General features: G+C 42.4%; 1 protein-coding gene across 6 annotated transcripts in view; it reads left to right on the top strand.

Annotated features, from left to right (window-relative positions):
* The window catches only part of SYNE1 (spectrin repeat containing nuclear envelope protein 1), a gene marked incomplete at both ends in the record, with an annotated part of 486,197 nt that extends 476,290 nt beyond the window's left edge, over positions 1 to 9,907 (top strand). For 5 of the 6 annotated variants that reach the window (XM_080699888.1, XM_080699887.1, XM_080699889.1 and 2 more), the window contains 3 exons: positions 105 to 197; positions 1,588 to 1,646; positions 9,667 to 9,907. In XM_080699888.1, the coding sequence (XP_080556014.1) occupies positions 105 to 197; positions 1,588 to 1,646; positions 9,667 to 9,907 (393 nt within the window). The remainder of the gene's footprint in view (positions 1 to 104; positions 198 to 1,587; positions 1,647 to 9,666) is intronic. The other variant, XM_080699892.1, reaches the window with a different exon arrangement.
* Between the last annotated feature and the right edge of the window lie 1,409 nt (positions 9,908 to 11,316).

The following is an 11,316-nucleotide window of genomic DNA, read 5'->3' as shown; positions in this document are numbered from 1 at the left end:
GTGGGGATGCAAGGATGGATGGGGCTGGAGTGGGGAACCCATGGTGGAGACAGAGACCCCTGGCTCTGGGACCTGGAGTTGTTGAAGAACCTTTCCACCTGCAGGACTTGTCCTCCTGGTCCTCTGCTGATGAACTGGACACCTCAGGATCTGTGAGTCCGACGTCAGGAAGAAGCACCCCCAGCACCCAGAAATCGGTAACTTCTCGCTGGGCATTTCCAGGCAGCACAGGGAGGGGGGTGCCGGGGAGTGACAGTATGTGTGCCTATCTCAGGCTCCGCAGGCTTAGAGCTGGAGTCCCCAAACAGGAGAGTGTCATCACAAGTGTCTTGCTACTTCCTGAGCCCTGCCAGCATGAGTTCAGGAACATAAAATAACAAAAAATCAGAGCTCCATGTGTGGATGATATGCAGGAAGAAAAATGATTTTTCTTGCCCAAGTGGCCATTTCTAGAATGGCGCTCACGTGTCCCTTTGGTGGCTCCTTCCTTCGAACCTGCACCACCACGTCCGCCTGACCGAGGTGGGCTGCAGGTTCAGAAGGACCTCGAGGTGGGCAGACAGGGAGAGGCTCCTGAGTCTGCTCAACTGGTGCGCGGAGGTGCTGCTCCCCCAGCTAAGATGCTCCTGAGCGTTGGTGCTGGGGGGCCCGTGCAGCTGGGTGCCCCAAAACTCACAGCAACTCAGGGCCCTGGTGAGGCGGCCTCCCTCACCAAGCACAGTGAGGATAAAAGACCGATCTGGCCCCTGCCACCCTCTAGACCTTGATTTCTCTGTGTAATTAGAAGCTTGTTTTTTGTTTTGTTATTTTTTTTTTTTTTGGTCCGGCTTTATGATTATATTCATCCCATTTTTTCCCCTTAGTCTTTAGAAATGATTATTTTGTTTGTACTTTCATTTGTGTTATATATACTTATGTTCTATGCTGATAAATGTATTTTCCTTTTTAGGATTTTTCTTTTTTACTACATTCACTAGTTTCCTATAGATCCTAGTTTGAGAATGTGAAGGAATACTGGCTTTTCATCTCAAATTCTTCATTAGCCTTTAAATAACTTGTTGGGCTTCATCATCACAAAGAACAATCCCATAGGATAGCCCCAAATTGTAATATTGTTGCAGTATCCTCAAAGGTGAAGAAAAATATGTAAAGTGTCTTCAAAATACATATATAGTATAGGGAATTTTATAATTTATATAGTTAATCTGATAAATGTACTTAATATAACATACTTGTAATAAACGTAGTTAATATTAGTTAATATAATTAATGTAATAAATATACAGATACTGGCGTAGCATGGAGCTGTTTATGTTTTTACCGTGAATAGTGCAGGCATTCAAGTCCACAGTGGCAGAGGCTCCGTTAATGTGTCCTTAATGACTGATGATACGGATGTGACTTTATTTTACCTCAACAAAAGAAAAGCCAGTTTCCTTAATTCATGGGTACTGATCGTTTCATTTGTTGTTGTTGTTGTTGTTGTTTTTTCCTTCGCTCACTTTTAGTTTGATTTTCATCAGTAGCTTGTCTTTATTTGCCTGGACTGAACATTCTTCTTTCTTTACCCCTGTTCATTGCAAACAGCCACGAGGCAAATGTAGTCTCTCACAGCCTGGACCCTCTGTCAGCAGTCCAAATAGCAGGTACCTTATTCTCCTGGTTTCACACTGTTCTAGAACCCCAAGAGGATGATGAAAATTGTCCGTGATTCGCGTAGGCCTGTGTCTGGTCTGCCCCAGGGTAATCAATCCTTGTCAACCATGCCTCATTTCCTTGTAAACTGAAAGAGATGCTTCTAAAGAGAAAGCACAAGCATATCTCAGAGCATTAAATATTTGGACCCCATCAAAATTTTGATCTACTCTCCATAGCCCATCTGGCCCTTTTCATCGGAGAGCATTCCGTGTGTCCACAAGGACTTCAGACAATTGGTGGCACCGTCGCCATGGATTCATGGCAGACTTTCATCATCCTCTTTCTTTCTAGATATTACAAATAAAAACAGGTAATCGATCAGTGAACTATTTTACCATTCACAGAACCCACACATCTGCATAAAACATACTAACATTCCCCAGCTTTTTATTTTATCGATCTGTTTTATCCAGATTGTGGGTTTTGGAATCTCAAAACAGCAGGTCCTCATTTGGTGTGATTTACAATTTAGAAGCACCCACTCTCTTCTGCTTGCCCCGAAACTCCTCTTCAGCCAGCACACTCGGCCACGCACCTTCCTCACACTTGGCAAAGCCATTTCACTTGGACCCAAGAGTAGCCTGCGTCCTGTCCAGTAACCTCGGGCTGCTGCTGTGCTCCGCCCTGCCCACGCCTCCCTGAGCCCCCTTCTGCAGCCAGCTCTGCTTCGCCTTCTCTGTCGTCGGTGTTATGTCTGTGCTCCTTTGCCCTTCCACTAATCAGTTCCTATTTCCCCAGAAAACTTTGGTTGTGGTTTTTTTTTTTTTAATGAAAATACTATCCTTGAAGATTTTAGTTTTTTCTTTTTATTTTTTCAATTTTAATCCCAGGTAGTTCACTGTGAAAGTATTTGTCTCTCTGGAAACTCATGGCCACTGAGCAGGAATCTAAATTCCTGGAAGGAGGGTGGGGAGGAAGAAATGTAGAACTGTAAACAAGCTCTGAGTAAGAGTTTTAGTTTTCCAGCTGGGTGCTGAAAGGATTTTATTGGGTTATTTTCAGTCCACTGAAGTAAAGCAGAACAAATTTTGATATGCTTTCTGGTTTTAAGCCTCCCTTTACTATATTTACATTTTTTTCTTTTCTTCTGGTTTGGAGATAATTTTGTGGGTTTCCCCCCCTATCCCATAACAAAACAGCAATAATTAAATAAGGAGAAAACTCTCCAATGACTTTGAAAATAATGATGGATATCTTTGGGTGCTTAGCCCCCTACAAGAAAAGACAACTGTGTAGTATAGATGGATTCTTGTGCTGTACAATCCCTCTTCTCTCTACAAATTGCCAGTGGGCCAAGAGCAGAGATGAAGACTATCCCCATAGTATTTTTTTAAGGAAACCAGAACTCAGTTCTTTGGTTGATACAAATGATGGAGCTGGGAGGGGTAAGCACTTCGTCTCTTAACAACACTGACAGCTATCACCTTTTGGTCCCCAAATATTCTATCTGTCTGCATCCCCAGTTATTTCAGACAACTATGCAGGACTTCTGAAAATCTCACATGCCCAGCTATTTCTTAGGGCAGCAAGTGCCCATGCGCCTCCTAACAGGGCTCTGAGGCTGGGACAGCAACATACTCGCTGCGACATCTGCAAAGCACCTCTCAGCTCTGCTCTGCACAGCGCTTTGATTGGCATCTTTTTGATCATTCCGCTGGGCTTCTCAGGAGGGGAATAGGAATAACCTTCTCGGAATGGCAAACCATCAAACACCCTGGCAAACAGGTTATGGTTGAAGATTCTTGAGCTTCTTAGCTCCTTGGCACCTTGGATCGGGTGCACCCAACCCTGACAGTGAAATACAGAGACCACCTGGGGAGAAGGAGCTTCACTGGAGATCCGGGCTGCCCTGGTGCCCTTTAACATTCAACTGGAGATACCCTGTGTTTGATCTTGCATTGGCCCAGAAAATTTGGAAGGTTATGGCTAAAGCACAGAAGTTTAGTGTGTTGCCCCCTCAGATATCTTCAATGAGAACATTCTAGTTACATATTTTTTTTCCTCTTGAGAAGGAAAAGAGGTTGAGTTGGAAAAAACTGAGTATTACTTTGAAGGGAGGGGTTATCTATAATTTTTTGTTACCTAAAGTCAAACATTAATAATAGACTAGTCTGTTTTTCACTTTGATGATGACAACACTATTTTCTCACATCACATTCTAAACCTATACATGGTAGTTACTGGACACCTACTATGTTTAGGCTCTGGGCCTATGGCATTAATATAGAATCATTTCATTCATTAAAAGACTTGGATCTAGCCGGGCGTGGTGGCGCATGCTTGTAATCCCTGTGCTTGGGAGGCTGAGACAGGAGGATCGCACGGGTTCGAAGCCAGCCTCAGCTACTTAGTGAGGCTCTCAGCAACTTAGTGAGACCCTGTTTCCAAATAAAAAATATAAAATAGGTCTGGGAGTATAGCCCGGAGGTAGAAAGCCTCTGGGTTCCACCCCCAGTACCACTCCAAAAAAAAAAAAAAAAAAAAAAAAAAGACTTGGATCTAAAGATTTCCAGTATCAATTACAAGGAGCTCCTAGCACTTCCTAAATTATAAGAAATTTTTAAAAATCTATGTACATATTCATGATAGTTCATGATTTTTCCGTGAGATTAAACGTACCCCAGAAGAGTGCTTTTGAGGCAACGTTAATGATGATCAAGTTAGCTCACTCCTTCCTTCCATCTGACTTAAAATTCTCTAATCCTGTCACCAAGAACCCGAGGCTAGATGAGTTGCAGTTGACACATGGAAAGAGTTCACCCCAATTCTCAGCAAGGCGAAGCAATAATTGCTGTGTAGTCTGGACAGAGCAAATGATGGCTTCATTTTGAAGCTGAGAATTCTAAAATGCAGAGTCACCGTGGACAACGTTGGTCTTTGGCACCTTCTGCACACAGAATTAAGATGAAATGAAAGTTGCAAAGTACTGGCTCAGTTGCCAAAAGGGAAAAAAAGGACCTCACTTTAAAATTCATTCAGGGTAGTCAAATATAGTTAAGCAAGACAGTGAGGGGTTTTGCACACACCTGAGACCTCACTATAAATGTTCCTCGGTTTCTTGTGGAATTCATTTCCAAATCATTTCTGTCAAAGTCTTCCTGGGGATCTATTTCCTCAAAGCTCTGAAAGAGCGTCCACATAAAGCAGTTTTCCCTGGAAGGCCAGCTTGCCCACCCTTGCTCCAAGGACAGCTCAAGGGTCAGATTCCAGCTGGTTTCCCTCTTGCTATCATGGGCCTTCCCAGTGTTTCTGGGGAAGGAGTCAGGCAGTTTGAGAAATTCATCACATTATTAGTAAGTTAGGAATACTTGCTTGGAAGAAAAGGCTGAATCTAGCCAATTCCTGGGGCATAATTTGACACGCCCTTGATATAATTATATAGATCATGATGACAGCTTGCTGACATTTATTTGGTACTTAATGTTTTCTAAGCACCATGCTAGGCAGTGAACACATGTTCCCTCAGTTATCCTCCATAATAACCCTACAGCATGCTAGCATCCTGATTTATAGGCCAGGACGTTGGGGGTTAAAGGCATGAAATTTCAGGTGTGAATCCAGGGACTGCCTGATTCTCGGCCCTACAGAGTTAGTGACATCATTCCTGAAGAACTGTGGATGGGTAGGAAAATGCACAGGACGTAGAAAATAGATGAGAGATAAGATAGATGGATAGATCAATAGAGAGGAAGGATAGATAGATTAGATAAAGGATAACTAGATACCAGACAGACAGAGTAGTTCAGTTTGGAACAAAAGAAGACAGGAGTGGTAAATCAATTCTGCAATTCTGTCTTCTGAGCCATATATCCAGGAAATGCTGGGATTTCGAAGTCCCTAAGTATAGGCAGCAAGATGTGAACATTCTAGGCATTTTTGTCCAAGAAATCACTGATACCATACTTCCAGAGTTAGCTGGCAAGTGACAGTGAATTGAAAGCTTCTTTTGCTTTCTCTGTAAGTGATGTATGCACAGAATTTAATTCATCATATTTTTCTTGATTTTGCAGAATTTTCAAAGTGACTCCCGCTCTGTCTGACGGTACTCAGACTCCTCACACCTCTTTGTCTCCTACATATCTTTTGCGCACTGCGTTGTCCCGTACCACTCCTTCCTTTACTGTCCCCTAGCCCCTTCAACTGGACCTGAATTTGGGGAGAGTAACAAGACAACTCCCGAGAAATATTTCCCCAGAAGTTTGAAGAAATGAGAAAAATAAATAAATATTTGCTGCAGAGAATAAGCACATGTTCTTACAGACAGAATTTTCTAAAACATCACTGACTAAGTTCCCTGAGGAAGCTCACAAACACAGTGGCATTTTCCTATATATCCACAGTCCAAACTAGCATCCATTCATTTAATAAGGCCAGCGTTTGAAAATGTCCAGCCACTAGCCAGCAAGTTGCCTTTGTGCTTCCTCTGTTGAATCTCCTAAGACTCTCAAAACGGGTAGTTTTAGGTCAATAGACAAATATTAAAAATAGCCTTTTTTCCTTTTTTTAAATTAAACCTTGGAGGCCGGGCGTGGTGGCGCACTCTTATAATCCCTGCGCTTGGGAGGCCGAGACAGGAGGATCGCGCAGGTTCGAAGCCAGCCACATTGGCTTGAGAGACCCTGTTTCCACATAAAACGTATAAAAATAGGTCTGGGAGTGTAGCCCGGAGGTAGAAGGGTTGCCAGGAACCCTAGTACTACCAAAATAAATAAATTAATTAATTAATTTAATTTAATTAAACTCTGGGATATTAACCTACTAGCACTAATAACTCTGGAACAGAGTCACCTTGAAGAAGAGGCAGCTCTGGGAATGTTGAGTCCCATGGTAGTTAGGGTGTTTTTCTCAGTAGGTATGTTGGACATTTTCAAGAGCAGACAAATTCAAGGACAGTTACCAAGCACAGTGTGTTCTTTCTGCCCCTCTCTTAGCTCATTACTTCTCCCTAGGCTGGCGTTCTTCAACACTAGGAAACATGCATCAATTAAATTTTAATAAAGAATGCTCTGATGCTGTTAAATGTGCCATGTCCTGCAAAAGGCTCAGTAACAGGTGAGCCTGTGTTCCAAAAATGGTGACCTTTCTGGTTGTTCTCAGTCAATGCCCAGCCCTTGTTTTGATCTGGATCTTTGACCTAATTGCTCAAAGCAGCTAATAATTGACCAAGAGGAGCCACCAGGCTCTGTTGCATTGTGTTATTGAGTATATGAATACAGATGCCCCCCACCAAAGTCTTTAACTGTCTCCTAATGGAAATGAGTTTTAGATATTGGGTAACGAGGAACTGTGGGCTCTCTTCCATCATTCTGCTGTAACTCATCCAGTTAGAGGTAGGGCACATTTTTACATCAACCGAAAGATATACTGAAGACAAATTCAATCAGGGCTTGCAGGTAGCTTATCCCAACCTTCCCAAGACTCTTTGAGGCAAGCCATTGAATCATAAACTGTCAGAGTGAAAAATGATTTTAGGATATTAAGGTAAAACTGAAGAGCAGAGAGACTGATTTAGTTTCCCATAACTATGTAACTGAAAGCAAAATGCCCTCCTGTTGATACGGTGACTTGGACAGCAGGATACTTCTCTGAAGCTTTAGGAGTAGGGACATTTATTTTAGATACAAGGAAATCCTTTAAAATACCTTAGGATACAAGCAGCTCTTCTTGGCTTCTGCCTGCGGCAGACCTGTGACTTAGCACGACTCACATGAAGGTTAATTCAGAAGCACCAACCAACAAACCACAGCATAGTGAAGAGTGCGGTTGAAGAGATTTGGGAACTCAGAGTTCTTGCTTGTGTTCTTCCTTTAATTATGGCAACTGAGGCCAGTCATTAGCTTTTGAAAGAGTCCACGTTCAGGTAGTTGAACTCAGATTTGACATCTGAATTCTGTCACTTGCCAGCTATGTACGCTAGAGCCAGTTACTCCATTCACCCACCCTCCTTCTCATCCTCTAGAAAAGGAAGCTGATGAACACACACCTCAGAGGTCTGTTTGAGGACTGACAGAGAGTCCAAGATAAATGCTTAGGATGTTGCCTAACAGTCGGAAGAATTAATGTTAACCCTCCTAAGCTTCTTGTCTACAAATCGGATGTATTAGATATTCCCTAAGGCCCTATCTCAACAAGAATATTAGGTAACTGGAGATATTTATGGTTTCCTCTTCCATTACTAAGGCATAGCCCCTATTTCTTTCATGCCATACTATATTTCCAGAAAATATACATTTTCCCTTATTTGTCCGATCAGGAATAATTCACGGAGCTTAGCAGAAGGTCATTTAGGTGTTTGACCACTAGATGATGGTTGTCCTTTGGTGGCCTCCTAGCTGGGGGACTATTTATACTACCAAATTCCTGGAAGTCATCAATCATATAAAAAATGGAGCTGAAAAGCTGGGGCACCATCTAGCCTTATTTGAAGAGGTGGAGGCAGTGTGGGTTGTTCAGGGTTACATTGCCATTATTGCAGCCTTCAGAAAACATCAAGGTTCTAATTTAGGCCAATGATGTTATTTAATTTATTTTTATTGTTCTACAAGGACCAGGCTAGAGACACAGTGTAGTGCAGGGCTTCCTGGGGCTTGTGCAGAACTAGTTTATCTATCATCCTTCTTTAGTAAAGAGTGTTTAATAGTCCCCCTGTTCCATTTTAAGGGGATTATATCTGTTTTTTAATCATTATTATTTTAACATTTGCTTTTTTTCATTTTTTTTCTAACATTTATTTTCCTTTATCCCCCACTGACTGTCTTAGAAATTAACAGCTAAGGGAGAAGCGACAACATAGTGTTTTCTTATGAGCCTTATCCACAGAGTTACCAATGTGGTGTTTACATCTTCATAGTCCTCCAGCAGCTTCCCATTCCATGCCCTTTATCCTCAGTGACATTCAAGCCAATAGGGAATCCATACTAGGTGTACGGGAAACGTGTCCTCTTGGTATCCCTATTCTTTGTGCTCATGCTATGATGTGCAAGCGTGAGTGTGCACAAAATACTGCTTATAAATAACATCTCTATCTTCATTTTCCCGCTAGTAACCAAAATGCTAATGGCTGCTTCCAAAAGAACACAGTGGCACCCAACACATATTGTACCTCCATATTCAATATTTCACAGGCACTTTTTCTTATGAATACTAAAATTTATACTTAATCTCAAATGAGCTGTTTTAAGGGAAGATAAGAGGAAGACTGGAAAACTTGGAATTTTGAATGTAGGTGGGGCAGGCCTTCAAGATGAGAATCTGTCTTCTACAGAAACACGGTATCCGTTGCCCAAAGCCACAGAGTGAGGGACAGGAGCAGCCTCTAGTCTGCGCCCTTCACTGGCAGTGTTCTGTAGAAATTGCATACATTGCAATTCTTTGTCCATACAGCTTTGGAATCCACTAAGGTCAGGGCCAGATACTCATTCCGTGCCAAATGAAACCAGGTAAACTCCAAGTGAGATTTTATGGGTCTGTGCAAAAGGCCTAAGGCAGTTCTTATCCTAGCTGCATGGACTTGAGTCTATCCAGGATGGCTGGATGGGAGACTTTGTATGATTCTGACAACTAACATTGCCTAGAAATGTTCCTGATGTCCGTAAACTAAACCCGGGCTGCATCAAACATCTACATATTAATCATCCTGGATCTACTTAATTTACAATAGAATGTATATACAGCAGTTATTTTTGCTGATGGAAATGATTTTCCCAAATAATCAGGAGATAAAAGGAGTAGAATTTTAACTCAATTGGTTACCTTTCTTGACTGACTTTAGTTATTAGTGCGATTTCCAACGACTCTTTTGCTGGTGGTGGGGAAATGCCTTGGGTATACTTCTGAAGGTTGACAGCTGGTTGCCAAGTTGGGTTGTGTTTTTCATGGCCCTTTGGCTTCCAGGAAGGTACAGGTGCAAAAAGCAATATCCATTCCAATACTTGAGTTATTTGAGTTACTTATTGATTCTTCTCCCAGGTCCAAAAAAGGTGGCTCCGATTCCTCCCTTTCTGAGCCTCAGCCAGCTCGGTCGGGCCGAGCCTTCCTGCTCCGAGTCCTCCGAGCAGCTCTCCCCCTTCAGCTCCTCCTGCTGCTCCTCATCGGGCTCGCCTGCCTCGTACCAATGTCAGAGGAAGACTACAGTTGCGCCCTCTCCAACAATTTCGCCCGATCATTCCACCCCATGCTCAGATACACCAATGGCCCTCCTCCACTCTGAAACAGGCAGGGGCCATCTGTGAAGTGCTGGTAGCATAAGAAAGACTGGGCCAAGAGCAGCCCCAGCCTGTGGAAGAGGACTTTGATCAGGGTCGAAGCCCTCGCTGCGGCAGCTTCAGTTCTCCTCCAGATCCATGTGTGCAAATCATGGCCTCAGAGGAGGAATAAAGGAGAGTTAACGAAAAATGTGGGAACACTACTGTTTGGGAGTGTGAACCTTGCTACTAAAGAGATTGGCTGAGGACAGCCCAGATTCCCTGGACCTATGAATGCAGGGCCATGGCCCATTCAGTGCATAGCCAAGGACTTTATTCGGCCCTCCGGACAGCTTTTCCGTGGTGCTGTTTCACGTACCAAACCCACGACCCGCCCGAGCGCCATGTTGGTCCCATACAATCTACCCACCAACCAGTGCTGAAAAGATTTTAGAAACCTTGTAACATACAATTTTTAAGAGCTTATATGGCAGCTTCCTTTTTACCTTGTGTTTTCTTTGGGGCATGATGTGCTAATCTTCGCTTTAGAAGCACAAGCTGTCAATCTAAAAGGCACTTTTTTTTTAAAAGGTATAAAGAAAAATCAGATGTAATAAATAAGATCATGGAAGGCTTTATGTGAAAAAAGTTGAATGTTATAGTATTAAAAAGATATTTATGTATGTACAGTTTGCTAAAGCCAAGTTTTGTTTGTATTGATTTATTTGCATTTATTATAGATATGATAAAATAGTTTGTCTGTGCTTTTTTTTTCCTCGAAAAAAAGTGACTCAGAATTTCATGATCAAGCAGGCACTGATCAGAGTGAAACCTTACTTATCCCCTTTGTGGAATAAATGAAACTGGAATATAAGTACAGATTAAAAGAAAATGAAGATTGGAGGGAGTACATATTTGAACATACAGAAATCAAAACAGATGTGATGGATCACACTTGTAATCCCAAGAGCTGGGGAGATGAGTCAGGAAGGCCACAGGTTTGCAGCCAGCCTCAGCAACTTACTGAGACCTTGTTTCAAAGTAAAATAGGGCCAGGCGTGGCGGCACATACTTGTAATCCCAGCACTTGGGAGGCTGAGACAGGAGGATCACACAGGTTCGAAGCCAGCCTCAGCTACTTAGGCTCTCAGCAACTTAGGAGACCCTGTTTTCAAATAAAATATAAAATAGGTCAGAGGTATAGCCCGGAGGTAGAAGGCCCCTGTTTTCTATCCCCAGTACCACAAAAATAAATTAAATAAATAAATAAACAAATAAATAGATAAATAAAATAGGCCTGGGGGTGTACCTCAGAAACAGAACACCCCTGAGTTCAATCCTCAATACCACAAACAAAAAAGAAAAAAAAAAGTACAGAAATCTAGAGAATTCCTTTTTCCCTTTTCCTTCTACAGTCAGTGGGTCTCAATGAATT

This window comes from Muscardinus avellanarius (assembly GCF_963383645.1).
Source record: "Muscardinus avellanarius genome assembly, chromosome: 8".
NCBI lineage: Eukaryota > Metazoa > Chordata > Mammalia > Rodentia > Gliridae > Muscardinus > Muscardinus avellanarius.
This window is presented reverse-complemented; position numbering and strand designations above follow the sequence as displayed.